Source organism: Eurosta solidaginis, chromosome 5 (genome assembly GCF_040869045.1).
Source record: "Eurosta solidaginis isolate ZX-2024a chromosome 5, ASM4086904v1, whole genome shotgun sequence".
Taxonomy (NCBI): Eukaryota; Metazoa; Arthropoda; class Insecta; order Diptera; family Tephritidae; genus Eurosta; species Eurosta solidaginis.
This window is the reverse complement of record NC_090323.1, coordinates 190,032,028-190,052,271: the sequence shown is the minus strand read 5'-3', so window position 1 is coordinate 190,052,271 and position 20,244 is coordinate 190,032,028. Positions and strand designations below refer to the sequence as shown.

The following is a 20,244-nucleotide window of genomic DNA, read 5'->3' as shown; positions in this document are numbered from 1 at the left end:
ATTTTTTTTGAGCCAAAGATGAACAACTAATAAATTTTTGAGCACTGCCCAGTTATGATAAACAGTTTTATCTTAATAACCGCTTTACCAATTTTATTGATTTCTCTAAAAATTTATTACACTTCTGATAGCATAAGCATAAGCTTTAAAACAAATATATATAAAGGGTGCTTCAAAACTCATCTTAAAATTTGATAAATTATAAAGGATGTAAAAACGAAAATTATATGATTATAATTACTAAATGAAATAACTGTATTATTTATAATAAATTAGTGTATTTAGCGACCTTTTTGATTTAAACAATTATTTATTTTGCCGGCTTTAGGTCAATGTTAAATAAAACACATATGGTTTTGTTTATCTCCAATATATTTCGGCTAAACACCGGTAACCGTCTTCAGGGCAGACTGTTGACAAACATAAAACATTTAAATTATAATTAAGATCACATTTTTAACAAATAATATATTTAAATTTTAACAAATAATAAAAATCAACATTAAAACAAAAATACTGTTTGCTTACTTACTTACTTAATTGGCGCTTAACCGTGTAAACGGCTATGGCCGTCCAACAAGGCGCGCCAGTCGCTCCTTCGCTCCGCCAACCGGCGCCAATTGGTCACACCAAGGGAGTTTAAATCGTTTTCCACCTGGTCCTGCTAACGGAGTGGGGGCCGCCCTCTACCTTCGCTTCCATAGGCGGCTTCCGATAGAAACACTTTCTTGGATGGAGCATCATCTTTCATTCGCATAACATGGCCTAGCCAGCGCAGCCGCTGCGTTTTAATTCGCTGGACTATGTTGATGTCTGCGTATAGCTCGTACAGCTAATCACTAAATCTTCTTCGGAACTCGCCATCATCAACGCGTAGAGGTCCATAAATCTTTCGAAGAACTTTTCTCTCGATGTCATGGTCCATGCTTCTGCCCCATATAGCAGGACGGGTACGATAAGTGACTTGTAGAGTATGATTTTCGTTCGCCGAGAGAGGACTTTACTTTTCAATTGCCTACCTAGTCCAAAGGAGCATTTATTGGCAAGATTTATTCTTCGCTGTATTTCAGTGCTGATGTTGTTGCTAGTGTTGATGCTGGTTCCCAAATAAACGAAGTCTTTTACTATTTCGAAATTATGGCTGCCAACAGTAGCGTGGTTGCATTTTCTCCAGCATAAAATTAAAGAAATCGCAAAATAGGGAGTCACCCTGTCTGAAACCTCCTTTAGTTTCGAACGGCTCGGAGAGGTCCTTCCCAATTCTGACTGAGCTGGTGGTGTTGCTCAACGTCATTTTGCACAGCCGTATAAGTTTTGCGGGGAAACCAAATTCAGACATAGCGGCATATAGGCAGCTCCTTTTCATGCAGTCGAAGGCGGCTTTAAAGTCGACGAAGAGGTGATGTGTGTCGATTCTCATTTCACGGGTTTTTTCCAAGATTTGGCGCATTGTGAAAATCTGGTCGATGGTAGATTTACCAGGTCTGAAGCCGCACTGATAAGGTCCAATCAGCCGGTTCACGGTTGGCTTCAATCTTTCGCACAATACACTTGAAAGGACCTTATATGCGATATTAAGAAGGCTGATTCCACGATAGTTGGTGCATTTTGCAGTATCCCCCTTCTTGTGGACTGGGCAAAGAACACTTAGATTCCAACCGTCGGGCATGCACTCGTCCGCCCATATTTTGCTAAGAAGCTGCTGCATGCGCCTTACCAACTCCTCGCCGCCGTACTTGAATAGCTCCGCAGGCAATCCATCAGCGCCCACGGCCTTGTTCTTTTTCAATCTGGTTATTGCTATTCTAACTTCGTCCTAATCGGGCGGGGGGACATATATTCCATCATCATCGATTGCGGGATCGGGTTATTCATCCCTGCACGGTAAATTGCTGCCTCCATTTAGGAGAGCAGAGAAGTGTTCCCTCCATAATCTAAGCACTCTCTGGACATCAGTTACAAGGTCGCCGTTTTCGTTCCTACAGGAGTTTGCCCCGGTCTTAAAACCTTCCGTCAGTCCCCGTATTTTTTGGTAACATTTGCGGGCGTTATTCCTGGTGGCTAGCAGCTCAAGCTCCTTGCACTCACGCCTTTTTGCTTCTGCTTTTTTCTTCCTGAAAAGGCGTCTCGCTTCCCTTTTCAACTCACGATAGCGTTCACACACTCCTCTTGTCGCGCTCCCTTTTAACGTAGCCCTGTAGGCAGCGTCTTTTCTTTCGGTTGCAGCGCGGCATTCTTCATCGTACCAGTTGTTTTTTCGTGGCCGCCGGTAACCAATTTTTCCTCGGCAGCAGTACGAAGTGCTTTGGAGATATGCTCCCACTGCTCCTGTATTCCTTCAGGATGAGTTGTGCTCTCAGAGAGCAGGGGTGAGAGTCGAGTTGCGAAATCATTGGTAGTCTGTTGTGATTGAAGCTTTTCGACATCTAGCTTTCCTTGTGTTTTTTGTTCCTTGGTTTTAGCCGCGCTGAGGCGGGTGCGTCGATGTTAGGTTCTCGGATCGTGCGCACATATAAAACACTGGAGGCATGCCGTCCGTCTATCACAACGTGATCGATCGAAAATACTGTTTACATACATTTTATTTACACGTCTGCACTGCGTGACGTGTAGTTGTGTACTGTCTGTTTGTCTGTTGTTTGTTTAACGTAGTCTACGTCACTTGAAAATATATCTAACGAGGAAACCATTTCTGAGCTATAGGTGTCTGTAAGATCATTTTGTGATCTTACATGCCTCATGGATGATATGACTGGATCAGAAGAGATGGCCAACATGTTGAAAAGGTCCTCGTTTTGTCCAACTCGTGAGAATTTGCAAGCGTTAGACTTCTATATCTTTTGTAGTCCTTGAGCTTCTTCAGAAAATTCTCCTAATGGTAAACACTGGTATTCTACTAAATCTTTTCCCTGGGCCAAAATTTTATGTTCAGGATACTTTTGAAGTACCAGCTCTGCAGTTTTCGACGCATATTCTGCAAATTTAGGTCCATTAACTTTTTCATGGCAATTTAAAATATTTAAAATTACTCCCAATCGTTTGACAAAATCTCTATCGACTCCAGTAATGCGAGCAGTCATTTAATCGTGTTAAAAAAAACTTCTTAAGGAATTTCCATCATTTGTGTTGCCGTATCCATATTTTGGGCAGTCAACTCTCAGGCAAAGCTCTTTATAGAATACATCTTGAATTATTATTTTTTTTCTAATGTTTTGTTTTTCCTTAGATGTTGCATTGTCGTCGAAAACTTCTCCTTATTGTGGTAGTGTAAAAGCCATTTTCAAAAATAATTCCATGCACCTTATCCTCGCATGCAAAGGAGATATTCAATACTCATAATTTAGTTAGTCAATAATTGAATCATCAAGATTTTCAAAGTCTTTTTGACTCTTCTTACAGATTGGACATTTCAATGTAGACGATGTGTTTGTTAGTAAGTTTAAAACTTTTCCGTCGACCATTGTTAGAAGAAAATTATGCTTTATGATAATAACATTCCCGTCTTCGATTTCAATTATTGTTGGTTCTAATTTTGCGATACAAAAACCAAAAATTTTTCTAAGTGTTAAAAATTAATCACCTTTGAGCAGCTCTACCTCCTAAAATATAATTTTTTGTTTAATAAGAGTTATATACCCGTAATCCCTGGAAAATTCTCTATTAAATACATGTATTAGGTTTATCGAACGCTTTCATGAAATTTTTGATTTTTTTCAGGCTTTTCGGGCAGAGGCGCCATAGTGCGTCGTTCAGCTTGCGGAAGTCCGCGCAAAACCTAATTTTCCTATCCTTCTTCTTCGCAAGTACCACCGGTGAGCTCCATGGACTAGCTGATGGTTCCATGACGCCACTGTACGATTTGACTCACAACTTTCCGCTTCGCCAGTGGAACACTACGAGGAGCTTGACGTATCGGCTTCGCGTCTCCAGTGTCAATTTGATGTTTCACAACATTGGTGCGGCCTGGTTTGGAACCATCCTGCTCAAATACGTTAGGAGTTGCTTTGCCTTACTCTGATAATCTTCCTCTAGCCCCTCCGTCCATGCCGTGATGTCATTTGAAAAATCAGTCTTGCTAGTTGAAACGTGTTCCTGGAGCTGTACACAGTTAATAACTACTTCAGCCTCTTGGCATTTTCCCAAAATAGCTCCTTTGGTCAGTTTGAGTGGTGACTTTAACTCATTGAGTACTCTTACCGGAATACGTCCATCTTGTTTTGTCATAGCCATGGTTTTTCCTACAAGAATGTTCGGTGCTGATTTTTTTGCTGCTTCGACAACCCACAATTTGTTTGTCCCACAGTCTCCATCAACCTTCGCCCAGATGACTGTTTCTGATTTTGGTGGCATTTGCTGACTCTCTTCCACCAGCACTCGTTTACTGCTGTAGCCTCTCTCGTAGCCGAAATGAAGTGGCACATCCATGTTGTTATATCGCATCGTCTTGCTTTGCATATCGATCTTGATGCTTTGATCGATTAAGAAGTCCACTCCAATTATGATTTCATCAACAATCTCTGACACTATAAAATTATGTAGTACCGTGACGTTCCCAATTGCTACTTCACATGCTACTTCACATGCTACTTCTCCAATTACCTGGGTGCCCTCTCCCGTGGCTGTACGTAATCTTGCTCCAAGCGATGGTCTTATCTTTTTGTTGACTAAATCTGATCGAATTATGGAATTAGATGCACCCTTATCTACAGTCAGTAAACGTTCCTTTCCATTCACATGTCCTCCGACAGTAAGACCTTGGCTTGACCTTCTCCCAGTTTGCGAGATAGAGATGATGGGGCATTCAATTGCGGGAGCCAGCTGTTGCCCCTTGCGGCTGACTCGCTTTAGTTTAACGATTGAGTAGATTTGGAGATTTGCTCATCTCCTTCAGCTCTGCGTTTACGGCTACCCACATTGTTGGAACTATTAGAACCGGTGCTGCAATGACGTGCAATGTGACCTGGGTTGCCGCACTTGAAACATTTCATAACTCCAGCATTTTTCTGTTGTGACCCCTTCAGTGCTTCCAAGGTTGTGTATACCCAGTCTGGATTTTCCACTTCCACGCGATGAGCTTTGTACGCCGGCTTACTCAAAAGTGAGGCTGTTTCTTGAGTCAGTGCATGCGATACCGTTTCAGAAAAGTTAGTTTTGGATTCGCATATGAAGCTGTAGATTTTTACCCTTTCAGTGTATTCCACGGGTGCGTCCCCATTTTCTAGATGAGCCAATCCTTCAACATCCGTGGCAAACTCCTGCAAAGTCTCGTTAGCTTTTTTGTACCGGTTTTGCAATTCTATTTGGTAGATCTGTTTCCTGTGTTCGTTTTCGTACCGTTGTTCTACAGCGGCCATCAATGCTTCATAACTGTTACGTTCGTACTCTGGGATGGTCTGTAATATCTCTGCAGCTGGTCCTTTTAAAGCCACGAACAATACAGCAACTTTATCTTCGACATTCCAGTTGTTCGCTGCTGACGTCTTCTTAAATTGGAGCTTAAATACCTGAAAAGGAACAGAACCATCAAACGTTGGGGATTTTACTTTCAGAGTAGACGTTGAAGTGATTGGACGGTTCAATTGTAACTCCTGAATCCGATCTTTCAAAGCATCCATCTCGGTCTCCATTTTATCTTGTCTTTCACTAAAAACCACCAGCTGCGATGAGACTTTTGTTTCCTGTGCGTCCAGCTGCGAGGATATGCGATCCTCCTGTACTTTCAACTGCTCAGCCAACTGAAATGTCATATATGTCTTCTGTTCTTCCAATTGTGATGCCATATATGTATTCTGTTCTTCCAGTTGGGATGACATATGCGACGACATTTCTGAAATGCGTGCCTCCTGTGTTTCCATCTTGGATGTTATACGTGTCTCCTGTGATTCCAGTTGAGATTCCGTCTTGGATGTTATCTGTGTCGACATTTCTGAAATACGGGTTTCCTGTGCTTCAATCTTCGATGTTATTTTCGACGTTTATTCAGATATATTAAAGTACTTCAGAATAAAACTTCTACTTCTCAACAGATAGCGTGCTTAAGTCAAACTGATTGCCATGCCTCAGCTGGTGTTGCTTTTATACCCTTCGATTTCCTCGTTTGCATATTACTAGCCATTTATAGAATTTACTATTTGTTTAAAAAAAAATAAATGTAAGGCGCGATAACCTCCGAAGAGATTTTAGGCCGAGCTTCTCTTCCAATTTGTGTCGTGCTCCTTTTTAATTTCCCCTACAAATTGGCTGGGCGGAACCGACTTGTTTTATGCCGATTCCGAACGGCATCTGCGAAGCAGATGAGTTTTCACTGAGAGCTTTTCATGGCAGAAATATACTCGAAGTGCTTGCCAAACACTGCCGAGGCGCGACCCCGCTTAGAAAAATTTTCTTCTAATTGAAAAACCTTATTTCTAAAATTTTGATGTTGCTTTGCCCGGGAGTTGAACCCAGAGCATTCGGTGTGGTAGGCGGAGCACGCTACCATCACACCACGTTGGCCGCCAATACTACTATTTGTTTACCAGCTATAAAATTATCAGCTATAGCTACAGATGCCCGTTATAGTTTCTCATATGTGCGTGTATATGTGAGTGATACTTCCACAGATGATTACTTACTTTTGGGAGAATCTCAGATATATGCATGTGTTTGTGCATCTCTCCGCGGCTTGTATGGATATATGTATGTATGTTGATGTGCATACAAGTCACTGCTTAGTATTGGCTTAGATATGATAGTATTCCTTAGTGTTGCTAATATTCGCCACAATACCCATATTGTGTAAACACTGTCTAGGGGTACCCGGGTTCACGTTTTGGCCTATATTTCGAGATCCTAGTCAACCAGGGGTACGAAAAATTCTCCATATTAAAGTACTCATAAACAGCTTACATTTGATAGCCATATTGTACAAACACATCCCAGGATTACCTTAGCATAAAAAATATATTGAAGAATTAAATTTCCTTAGTGCACAAATATTAGCATATACAGGCCCGATGAGAGGGGGGGAATGGCGGGATTCCCCCCGGGCCCGGGGTTTCTCAGGGGGGCCGCGATTTAGAGGTACTAAGACACTTTTTTAATTCAGGGGAGTCTTTAGTTGTTCCACGTGCAAATTTTAAACCGAATTTCAAAAGCAACGAATATTGATAATGTTTTTTTTTGCCTGGGCCTGAGGAGACAATACAAACATCAAACAAAAATGTGTTTCTCATCAAACAAAAATGTGTTTCTCAGGGGGCCAGCGATTTAGAGGTACTATGACTTTTTTTTTAATTCAGGAGAGTCCTTAGTTGTTCCGTGTGCAAATTTTGAGCCGAGTTTCAAAAGCAACGAATATTGATAATATTTTTTTGCCTGGGCCTGAGGAGACAATACAAACATCAAACAAAAATGTGTTTCTCAGGGGACCCACGATTTAGAGGTACTGTGGAATTTTTTTTTAATTCAGGAGAGTCTTTAGTTGTTCCATGTGAAAATTTTAAGCCGAATTTCAAAAGCAAAGACTGTTGATAACGATTTTTTGCCTGGGCCTGAGGAAACAATAAAAACATCAAACAAAAATGTATGTTTACATGAATCCGAAATCGTAAAGTTTTCGTGGCGACATTGATCATCTTCGCAAAGTCTTACAACAATACCACCAACTCTGTATCAAAGTCCAGAATATTTAAACGACTTCGATATTGGTACCATGAATAATGAGTTTTTGCGATCTGAAGAAGTCAACGAAATAATTCATCGAGGTCATCACAAGTGTCCTGTTATGTTTACACGTTATTGTCATGACGAGGCATTTCCTACCGCGTTGTTAAACGGAATATTGCCAAATTGAGAGAAAGTGGAGCGTGACTGGTTAGTGTGGAGTGCCAGTAGCAATGCTTTTTATTGCCTACAATGTCGTCTGTTAAGCATCAATACTTTAAATCGACCTAAAATTTGTTGTCCTGGCGGATATTTGAAATTCCAGGTATGGAAGAAGCTCACATTAAAAGTTATATTCAATAGCGATCTTTACAAAATCTTATTCAAAAGGAAGCTACAATTGATATCAATGAACAGCTAATCACTGAAACTCGAAAGTGGAAACAAATTGGATATAGAATTTTGGACACTATTTTATTTTTGGGTGAAAGAGGCGTAGCTTTCAAAGGCGAAGGTGAACGAAACGATGGACATTTTTTGGATATCTAAGATCTCGTAGGCCATTATGATCCGATACTTAGAGATCATTTGGAGAAAGTTAGGATTTCACAACAGCAGCACAAACGTTTAAAAGTTCACTATCTTTCCCCAGAAATTCAGAACAAATTTATAGAAATTTGTACAAAGCACGTGAGGGAAACTATATTAGATCAAGGCAAGAAAGCCAAGTATTTTCTTATTATCGTTGATGATATGCCTGATGTTAATCACGTTGACTACGTTCATTTTGCGCTAACTCCATTTCAATTCGAAGACAACAAATTTTACAATTCAAGAACGGTTTTTGGTTTTGTAACCAAAAAACTGGTCAGAAAATCGCTGATATAATGAGGTCCGACATCTAGATGCCTTATTAGCTGATTTGAAGTTGTTCAGGAATCAATGGCAAACAATTTTTGAACGAATGCAAAGCAGTTGCTATTCAATTGAACATCTTGCCAAAGTTTCCGGACATTCGAAAGAGAAAACCCAAAAGACGTTTTGAAGATAATTTAAATGAGATGATTATGAATGATTCACAGTCTGATTTTAAAAACAATAGAATCCTGGTGATCGTTGAATCGGTAATCACTGGCATTACTGAACGATTTGCAACTATGAAAAAATTGAGCGACATGTTTTCCTTTTTGTGGCAATTTGAAGAGATGGATGAAACAACGGTTCGGGCGAGCGAGCGCAGCAAAATTTGTCGAAAAATACAAGTCGGACATTTCTCAAAGCTTAGAATGCAATATAATTCACTTGAAACACATTTACGATAAAGGTCTGAAATTGCTAAATACTATCTATGTTCAAAATTTTTATACCATTTTCCCCAAGATTTGTGTTGATTTACGTATCTTTTGCACTATACCTGTCACTGTAGCTAGTGTAGAACGTTCCTTCAGCGTCTTTCAAGAATCAAAAACTTGCATGGATCGTGTTCATCTCAAGAGCGAGTTTTAGAACTTGCCGCGCTTTGTGTTGAATCCGTTTTGGCAAGACAGTTAAATTTTGATATTATTATAATAATTTTGCAGCGAAAAAAGCAAGAAAACCCACTCTTTAATATCCTAATCTTCTATATTGAATAATTAAAATTTATAATCATCATTAAATTTATCAGAAATGTATTAAAATGTTACCAAATAACTAGAAAAGATTATTTGAAACAATATGTGGCTGTTAAAAGAGAATTTTATCTCTACGCTACAATAAAATAGTATAAATAGTAAATATTCTGTGTTAATTTTATTGTCAGCTCTTAGTCCAAAAATCATTTAGTTGATGTGGCAAAATTTTTTTATGTAATCCATCAATAATGATTCATGAATTAGACGTCATTAATTCAAGTTAATCAAATGTATTAGTGGATTTTTTATAGGGGGCCCGTAAATTGTTTAGTCACGGGCCCGGATTTTCTCTCTACGGCCCTGAGCATATACATGCAAAAATACTAAAAAATAAAACTTTTTTTAAGAATTTTAAGGAAATGTTCATTATTTTTAACGAAAGAGTATTTTTCAAGAGATGTTTGCCTTATAACCATTTATGTTGCATTAACTTGGCAACAACGCATAAATATGTATGTACATACATATGTCAAGCTGATATGATATGAAAATACATACATCCATACATATAAATGTACTCCCGAAGCTAAATAACGCAGCGAATGCTACATATGTGTCGCCTGCCTCACTCAAAAGCAATTTGTGCACACATTTAACACCAAACAACCACACACACATTTTTTTGGTAAAAATGTTGCTTTTGTTTAAACAATTTGGCTGATATAAGAAAGGAATCAAGTATTTTTTTTTTGATGCAGAACGAAGGTAAATATTTCAAAGTTTTACTGAAAAGTAAAATTTTTTTAATCCATCCATCCGTTTATGTGTTATAGCTGTGTAAACAAAAATTTTATGATTTTTTACTACATTTTGGCAATTTGCCACGCCTCTGTAATATATACCTTCAAATTATATTAACTGTACCATCTCACGTAGCTAAGCTTTCAAATGCAAAAAACCGTTTTAAAATCGAAACATTCTGTCTGAAGTTATGTGCGTACATGGCATTTAGCGACTTTATTTTATAAGATCTACTAGCTTTACCAGGCGCACGTTGTAACGTCCGAGATCGAATGGATGTTGCGTTATTTTTTCTGTTTTGCTTGTTGATAATTTAATTTATTGTTCTGTAAATTGAATTGAATTTTGTACGCATATTTGGTGAAATTTTCTGTTAAAACATTTTATTCTTGTATCTTATTTTATATTATTGTATTGCTTTTACCGCTAATGATTGTTGCTTTGATTACATTCCGAAGAAGCATGAATGGTGAGCCAATTTTCAAAGTTGATATATGCGCAGGCATTCCTTTTGGTTCTAAGGAGTATAGAAATTCATTTGGATAATTCACAATTTTATCTTCATCTGTAACTGTGTCGATCGATTTATATTTCGTCACTTCACCAGGAAATTGATTTTGAAAGCGATCATTGATTTTGTTAGCATGATCATTTTTGGGAGCTAAGATAGTTCTTTCGCATAGCCAAAAAACAAAAAAAACCAAAGTTTCTTTGAAAACCGCCGTACCAAGCATAGCTTTAACACATAATTGCATACGAAGTATGCAATGTGTAAAAGATTAAAATATGCAAAAAAGAAGGCAATTGGGAAGAACTTTACAACAGGCATGACGTAGCTGAATGCGTTTACAACCATTTCAACTATCGTAGGAGTGCGAGTTCGACTCCCACTCCCGGGAGAAAAGGCTTTGAAGAGATTTACAAGGTATAATCGAAACAGCTGTCGCCTTGTCCGTCCTGATGTCACGTTGTTTAAATTTTTCCCAAATTATTAAATAAATTATAAAATTAAAAAATTGCTTCAAATAAATGTTTTCATACATTTAGAAAAGCAATATGGGCAATCCCCGATTATTAAAATCATACAAACAGACAAAATTGGTTAATTCGTTGTAGTTCTATAAATAGAACGAAAACAGCAACAAAAACCAAAGTTTCTTTGAAAACCGCCGTACCAAGCATAGCTTTAACACATAATTGCATACGAAGTATGCAATGTGTAAAAGATTAAAATATGCAAAAAAGAAGGCAATTGGGAAGAACTTTACAACAGGCATGACGTAGCTGAATGCGTTTACAACCATTTCAACTATCGTAGGAGTGCGAGTTCGACTCCCACTCCCGGGAGAAAAGGCTTTGAAGAGATTTACAAGGTATAATCGAAACAGCTGTCGCCTTGTCCGTCCTGATGTCACGTTGTTTAAATTTTTCCCAAATTATTAAACAAAAACATTTAAATTTAAAATTCTTAATTCTGAAATATGAAAAACTTTCGTCTTGATCCAGGAACCTAGAGCCAAAGTTTGGTGATGATCGAAGTATAGCAAACACGTTTTCATAGGGAACACACACACAGAATTTTATTTTTATAGAAGACTAGCAGACCCGTCAGACGTTGTTCTTCCCTAAATTTGATCTATCTGCGTACATTTTAATAAGCTTTTTCCGTCTAACTCTGCCCTCCCCCTCTTCACTTTTTCTTTATCCTTTTATTCACTCCTCCCTCCGTCTTTTTCGCTTCATCTATCTCTATCTTCGTCTCACTCTATCTCTTCTCTATCTAGTCTCCTTCTCCTTCCCTCTTTTCCCTTCTCTCAAGTTTTTCCCACTCTTCTTAATCCCTTATTGCCAGTCCCAGAGGGTGGTATGCATTTTGTTCCAGTCCCATTCCGAGTCTCAGTCCCAGTCCTAGTCCTAATCCCATTCCCAGCCCGTCTTTGGTCTACTTCCCGGAAAAAAGGATCGTAAATATTAACATGTACGGCCCTATTCTACAGTCGTAACAACTTAATTTTTTACCGGTTACGAAATCTTCTGGCAACTTTTACACCTTTTTGGTATTCTGAAGGCAAAATTTGCCGGATAACAACGTAACCACTAAAATAGGTGGTAACATCGACGTAACCACATAAAACAGCTGATGTTTACTCTGAAAAATAAATAAAGCGAAAGTGAAAATTAAATCGAGCATTTTAAAAACAAATAAATAAATACAATAAACAAATACAAGGAAATGTAAAAATTAGCGCCAATAATCAGTTTAATATAATAAAAATGTCCAATTTACTATTATTGCTGCTTGCTGAAGATGAAGAATATGATGAAATTTTGGAACGGAGACATAACTTAAATAGTCTTCGGAACAGTAGTGATCCTTTGAATCTTCCTTGTAGTACCTTCAAAGAGCATTTTCGTTTACCGAAAGAAGCCTGTAAAATACTTATAGAAGAGTTGTGGCCAAAGGATGACCAACCTACTTCTCTGCCTTTTGGAGTACGATTTTTTTGTTGTCTCACATTTTTAGCACATGGATCGTATCAAAAATGTGTTGCTAATAATATGTATATACGCTGCGCTCAGCCAATCTTCTGCATCACGAGCTATCAAATACATTACAAATTTAATTGTGAAAGAAAAAGCATCTGAAGTAAGTTTTCCTACCACAAACGAGGAGCAGTTGGCTGTAAAAGCAAGGTAACGTTGAACGTGGAAACTTACAGATAGTACATGGGATAATATTTTTTGTTTCTACTTGTTAAGGTTCTACGCAAAGTTTGGTTTGAAGGGTGTTATCGGTGCAATCGATTGCACACATGTGGCGCTCATTTGTCAGACCGTGTAGCCTCTACATGAATCGCAAAGGATACTACAGCGTCAATGTTGAAGCTGTTTGCGACGAAAACTTAAAGTTTCTGGCAATTGATGCAACTTTTCCTGGGTCATGCCACGACTCAGGTATATGGACAACATCAAACGTGCGTGCGTTTATGAGCGGGCAGAGAGGAAGCTTACCCCCTAGAGCCTTGGCTTATCACACCCTTAGCTCAGCCCGCAAATCCTCTGGAACAAAAATTCAATAAATACCATTGTAAGGCAAGGAATGTTATTTAAAGAGGATTTGGAGTACTTAAGTCACGTTTTCGATGCTTGGCACAACATCGCACTTTAAATTATAGTCCCGAAAGAGTAACTATAATTGTAAACGTCTGCTTTATTCTTCACAATGTTGTAAGAAAAAATTTTCCGAGTGACGAAGTGGAAATTGAAGAAGTGGAGCCAGACGAGGAAACGACTGCACCAGAAATTGCCACCAACACCCATCTTCACCGCCAAGGCGAAAGGATTCGCCAGCAGTTAATCAACCACATACCCTGACTGTGCCTGCGAATAGGATAATAAAATAATATATGTAAACAAAACACAAACAAATACTGAAGGATGAATAAAAATTTAGACAAAATTTAAAATTTTCAAAACTTTTTATTAATTATTTGATTGACTTGCAGGTTTCTTATTTGTGGGTTTATATTTCTAAATAAGTCAGTAACAAAAAAATAGTACTGAGTATCTTCTTTGATAATTTTGTTTTATAGTAATGAGTTTTATTACATTCCATATTGCTTACTTAAAAACTAATATACATTTGTTTATAAAGTAAATAAAATAGCAAAAAGTACAGAATAGTCTGTTTTTGTGTTTGTAAATAAGTTTATCACATTTCATATTGGTTATTTAAAAAGCAAAATTACTGCATTATATTGATACATTTAAAATTAAAAGAAATTCGTTTTAAATGAAATAAAAATTCAATAATATAAAACAAATAAAAATTAATTCAGTCTTTTTTAATTTCTTAAATTACTTAATACTTAAAAAAAGGAATTCAATGTTCTTAAGCTAAACTTAAAGCATACTGGCTGACATCATACGAGCTTAGTCCCGGCGTTGTCTTTGCAATGCCACCATTTCCTGAATTGCCGCAGCCAACGACATCAACCCATTTCCCAAATTGTCTAGGGACTCAGCCAGTCTTGACTGTTCATGACGCCTGTTCCTCATGTCCTGTTGCACCAATTCAAAAATTTCATCTTTAGCGCTCCTTCTTCTGTTGCGTGACGTTGACAACAAAACTAGTCTGGGCGTATCAGCATTCGGCGCGGCAGAATTGCTCGCAGCAGCACTGCGTGGCACGGGATTGGGAGTAACAGGACGTGAGGAAGTTCAACTGGGCGACTCACTTACCACTAAGCAAAACGAGGCAAACTCGTTCGGATCTTCCGCAAAAGCAGGTGGTGGAATTTCCAGTGGTAATTCCTCTGGCGTTGGATGAACATTTTCGGCATTGTTGGCGTTCTATTAATAAAAAAAAAAAAGTATTATCGTCACATTTTTTTACAATATAAAAATGTAATACTACAATATTGGCAGTATAGTTTTATATGACAACATATTTCAATTCTTAAATAAAAATGCAAGAAATGCATATATGTACATGGGCATAATAATTACACACATACACTACCAGCGGTTATTATTGTATTACACAAGTGTATTACAAATATATTTACCTGGAAGCCCAGCCTTGAGGTTGAGTGGCCCTCCACAGCAGCAATCCCAAACACCTCTAACGCTTGCTGCTCGAAATTAGTGAGCTCTGCCACAGGATTTTGTCCACTACCTGTCTTTCTCCTCTCGGCGGAAAATTTTCGGGCCCGGGAACGCAACTGTTTTCGCCAGTTTCCCAAACTCTGAAATTATAAATAAAGACAAACAATCAGTTCTTACCCTCTTTCCAATAATAATTTAGTGGTATGTAGTTATGTATGGTATTATTCTGGTGCTTGTGGCGCTCATACATGCTTTGTTATGCCAAGTACAAATTTCAACAACTATTAACTTATAAATAAGAATTTTAGTATTTAATTACACAGGTGCGCTGTTCTATGTTATTGGACATTAAAATGTGTACTTGACACAAAAATCCTGCAGTTTGCATTACTCCGGCTACGTGTAGCCGGAGTAAATTTTTGGCACACAAAACAACACAAAACCCTTAATTATATAAAAATCAATTTGCTTACCTCTCGCCAGGTATCGCATGTTCTTGATGGCCCCACCATTGCATTCAATTTAGATGTGAGCTCCTCCCGCATCCTTTGAACCTGATTTGGCGATGTGGGGCAGTTTTTACCTTGCAGGAGCTCGGGATGATCCCTACAATATGCCACATATAGTCGCATCTGGGATGGGGTGGTACGTGCATATTTTCTATAATTAAAATAAATAATTAATAATGAATTTAATAAAATATTTACCAAAATTTACTTACTTGTTGATTTCCATTTTCCTTTTTTCTTCTTTTGATTATAAAAACATATGTTTTTCAATTCCACCATACACACTGGTGAGTTTCTTCGTCATGACAGCGTTACCATCTGCTCAGTGTAACAACCTAACATTTTGTATTAAATAAGAACACACTAATTATATATATATATATATTTCACTGGTACTTTAATATGTGTCTTCCGCACACGCACTCCAAACAGTACAATACCATACAATGCAATCCAATACAATACAATATAATCCAATATATTACAACATATTATATTCCACACCAGGGTTACCATGAATATTAGTTTTGCTCCGATACAGGTCTCCACATCCCTCCCTTATTTTGCAGCTTCAAACAAAGCTTAGGTTGAGTGTCTGGTCTCTCAGCTTCGCAGTGAGGTTCGGACCTAGAATTTTCCGTTTCGGTACAATTCGACTGAAGTGTTGCACGAGGTGGTGACGTCGAGTTTGAGTTTATTGGAAGATCAGTTTCGAGCGATGTTTCTGGAGGTGGTGTCGAAGAATCGGTTTCATCCACTGCAGTGAAAGCGATTGGTACTTTTTTTACGTGACTTATATTTCTCCGAACGGTCTTGTCACCGCTCCTTATGATGACTTCGTTCCCGTTTGTCTCTAAGACTTCGTATTCGGTCGTGTCAAAAGTTGGTGTCAGCTTATGCGGGAGGACCACATTACGTAGCAGTACTTTATCTCCTGGTACTATATTCGATACCTTTGCTCGTCTCTTCTTATCCCCCTTATCCTTTCCTTTTTGTTTGTTGATAGTGTCTAAATCTCTTGCTGCCGAGTCTATCATATCTTCTGATATTTCCTCAATTCCAGGTATTTTATCCCTTATTACCCGATTAAACATTAATTGGGTTGGCGGTGAACCCGTGGTGCTGTGAGGAGTCACATTGTACATCAACAGGAATTTTTGAATCTCTTGAATATAATTACGTTTATTGCTGTGTGCTATTTTCAAACGCTTCACCAATGACCGGTTCATATTTTCCACTTCTCCATTGGCTTGTGGCCAATAGGGCGGTGTCGTTATCAAAGCGATGTTGTTGTCCTTGCAAAAATTTTTGAACTCACTGCTCACAAACTGTCTTCCATTGTCTGCTCGAATGGATGTAGGTATACCGAGCCGACAAAAGATTTCATTCAAGACGTTGATAATAGCTTCTGAAGTGATTTTACGCAAAAATGTTACTTCCTGGTAACGAGAATAGTAGTCGATAAGCACAAATATATAATCATTGTTAGGCAACGGCCCCAGCAGGTCCATGGCCACACATTGCCAGGGACCATTTGGGAACGCATGTCTGTTCATCGGGGTAGGGTTATTAGGTTTTGAGACCACCAAACAATCCCGGCAGTTCTTCACAAAAGTTTCCACTTCTCTGTCAACGAACGGCCACCAGACCTTGGCTCTTACTCTCCGTTTCATAGCTGATTCGCCTGGATGACCCACATGTGCTAGTTCTAACAATCTCGGCCGAAGAACCTTTGGAATAACTATTCGAGTCCCGCGTAATATTATTTCACCAACAGCCAGCAGCTCCTGGCGGAAAGGGTAAAAACTACTTTTTGAGTCCGTTGGCCAGGAATCGTATTTAATGTATTCGAGTGTAGCTCTTATCTCTTCATCTTTGGCACTCGTCTTGGCAATTTCGGAGATAGTGAGGGAAGACGGAGTTGAGTGCGATATTATATGAAATATATTTTGTTCACCGTTCTCATCAAAACTGCGTGTGTTCTCAATTTTGCAAAGCCTCGAAATGGAATCCGCAATGTTTTCTTTCCCCGCACGATAAATTACTTTAAATTTGTAAGATTGCAGCCTCAGAAGCCACCTTTCTATCCTAGCCGGAGGTTTGGACGTAGGCTTAAAAATGGCTTCTAGCGGTTTATGATCAGTGATAAGCTCAAATTCTAGACCAGTTAAATAATAATAGAATCTCTCCACCGCCCATACAAGAGCTAAACTTTCTTTCTCCGTTTGGGAGTACCTCTTCTCCACATCTGAAAGACTTTTGCTGGCGAATGAGATTATCTGTGGATCATCACTCAAGTCACACTGAATGAGGACAGCTCCTAAAGCTACGGGACTCGCATCCGCTATCAGCCTAGTCTTACGTTTCGGATTGAAATACGACAGTTTTGGTATGCTGGAAAGAAGCGTCTTTAATTTATAAAAGGAAGTCTGTTGTTTTGGCCCCCACATGAAGTTACAATTAGTTTTCAGTATGCTTCTCAATGGTTCAGTTATATCAGCCATGTCTGGGATAAATTTGCCAACATACGTGACTAGGCCCAGGAAACTTCTAATCTCTTCCTTGCTATTTGGTGCTCTAAAGCTTTGAATTGTTTTTATTTTCTCTGGGTCTGGTAATATACCCTCATCGGACAAGGTATGTCCCAGGAACTTTAATTCTTTTGCTCGCCATACACATTTTTCATGATTTAATAAAACGCAATTATTTTTAAAAATTTCTATAACTTTTCCCAGAGCCTCATCATGTTCCGTTTCTGTTTCCCCGAAAACTATAACATCATCGATATAATTTAGACAGTTTTTACAAGGAGATAATAGTCCTTCTAAAACTCGTTGAAACAATTCTGGGGCTGAGTTAATACCGAACATTAATCTTTTATATCGGAAAAGACCTTTGTGCGTAATGAATGTGGTAATTTCTCTTGAGGATTCATCCAATTCGAGCTGGTGATACGCCCATTTCAAGTCGAGCCGTGAAAATAATTTTGCGCCCCTTAATTTAGTCATAAACGTGTCAAACGTTGGCAATGGGTAATTTTCCCTAAGAACCGCTTGGTTCGCCCTGCGCATATCGACGCACATACGCATTTCCCCATTTTCCTTAAAGACAATCACAATTGGTGAGATCCAAGGGCTTGGTCCCACCACTGGCTCAATGATGTCCTGTTTAAGTGCTTCATTTAATTTCCGTTCAACCTTCTCCTCCAGAGCAATGGGTATTCGCCGCATAGGCTGTTGTATGGGTTTCACTGAAAGGTCTAGTGATAAGGTTATTTTGATATCCTTAATTTTGGGAAATGGGTTTACAGTTTCAATACTATTCACGTTTCGACCTAGTTTTAGAACGTGCAATTTTATTGCTGTCTCACGACCTAAAAGGGATTGCGTCGCGTTCTCAATTACATAAAATGTTGCAATTAATTCTTTATCGCCCACAATAGTTATCGGTGCTTCAAAGACGAAAAGGACTTTGAGGAGCTGACTCGCAGCATATGCTTTGAACTGATTCGCTGATTGTGTACGAACGTTAAATAAAACAGCCTTTTTCTCGTTTAACTCAATCCATTTGTCATGGCTGAGCAGGTTGAAACGCGATCCTGAGTCAATCACCATAGAAATGGCATGCCCCCCAATGCAGCATTCAATAAATTCATCTTCTTGGCCGTAACAATTTACTTTAAAACACCCCGTATCAACAAACTTATTTTCCATAAAATCTGTTTCTTCGTCAATGTATTTTACAGTGGAAGATTTGAAACGACGCTTTTTTGGGCTGCCACGCTCATATTCCCCCGGCTTACGCTTTTGGCCCTTTGTCTTACACTTCCTAGCGAAATGGCCTATCAGACCGCATTTATTGCATTTCGATTTTCGCGCCGGGCAACTATCATCGTAGTATTTGTGTCCCAACCTACCGCATCTGCCACATTCACTGGAACTATCTTTTTCTTGTCGGTTCTTCAACGATATCTTGTTGACAGTCTCACCGTCTGGTTTTGCCACCATACTTTGCGACTGCTTGTTAATTTGTTCGTGCACCTGGCACGCTCCAATAACTTCATCTAAATTTTGTTCGTTTTCAAGAAGTCGTTTTTTAAGTTGAGACGGTGCCCAAGAATCAATTAATTTGTCTTTTAAGCAATTACTTTCAATTTCATTTTTAGTTGATCCAAAATCGCATTTGGACATTTGATGTCTCAGTCGCAACAAGAATTTATTGAAATCTTCTCCTTCTGACGGACATAATTTCCTAAATAAATGCCTCTCAAATGTGGAATTACGTGTGGGTGAGAAAAAATCATTCAATTTCCGCAGTAATATATTAAAAACATCATTTTTGGTGTTCTCGTTAACTTCTACAAGAGCACCCGGAATATTGAATATAACTTCTTGCAATTGGGGCCCCCCTAAATGCAGTAGTTTGTTCCTTTGCTTAACAGGGTCAATTATTTCTTCAGATTGAAGGAATAGAGACAAGGATCGGGACCATTTTTCCCACTCATTACGCAGTAACGCTTTGTCTATATTATCGCATAAAAACGGCTTGAATTCAGTCATTTTGGTTTAAATACGTTCGTACACCGAACGCAAAACTTTGTTACAATACCTCGGCTGAAGTTTCGAAGCAACGTCTCAATTTTAATTTAATTTGTATGCTTGTCGCCAAATTAATAGTTCGCTTGCACAATTCAATGTGCACTCCTATAATTTCCAATGCAAAGCTTGTGAGTTTTCACAATCTAATGAACAATAAAATTGTTCTATATTCATGTACCTATATAAACCCAATTTAATGCGCTGCTCTCATCTGCTAAGAATTCGAATCTCTTCATCAATTCAATGATTATCTCAAAGAAGCAATTTAATGCGTACGTCTATGCACCAATTCAATGGCCTGCAACACATAACAAATTTACTACCTTTAGATAATAATCGTTTTTGTCTAAATTTTCAAAACATATTACCAGTTCAATGGAAATATATGTAAGCACAATTAAATGCGCTGCTTTTGCAAACATAAATCGTTTTTTCTCTGTATCACTTCAATAAATATCAAATCTGGTTTTT

General features: G+C 38.4%; 2 protein-coding genes across 2 annotated transcripts in view; one reads left to right on the top strand and one right to left on the bottom strand.

Moving 5' to 3' along the window:
* The window catches only part of Eip78C (Ecdysone-induced protein 78C), a 908,078-nt gene that overhangs the window by 233,083 nt on the left and 654,751 nt on the right, over positions 1 to 20,244 (top strand). The gene's annotated exons all lie outside the window — the stretch shown is intronic.
* Positions 14,168 to 15,447, bottom strand: LOC137252441 (uncharacterized). Its single transcript, XM_067788142.1, has 4 exons — positions 15,388 to 15,447; positions 15,140 to 15,326; positions 14,627 to 14,806; positions 14,168 to 14,411 (listed from the first exon to the last, which is right to left on the bottom strand). Exons 1-4 carry the CDS (start codon positions 15,399 to 15,401, stop codon positions 14,280 to 14,282), a joined length of 513 nt encoding a protein of 170 aa, XP_067644243.1. The 5' UTR covers positions 15,402 to 15,447; the 3' UTR covers positions 14,168 to 14,279.

Bases quoted from the DNA above. Each gene is read 5' to 3' on its own strand.
- LOC137252441 (XM_067788142.1), bottom strand. The intron at 14,807-15,139 runs GTAAGCAAATTG...TTATAATTTCAG, and splicing joins CATGCGATACCTGGCGAGAG to AGTTTGGGAAACTGGCGAAA. The intron at 14,412-14,626 runs GTAAATATATTT...TTTTATTAATAG, and splicing joins CCTCAAGGCTGGGCTTCCAG to AACGCCAACAATGCCGAAAA.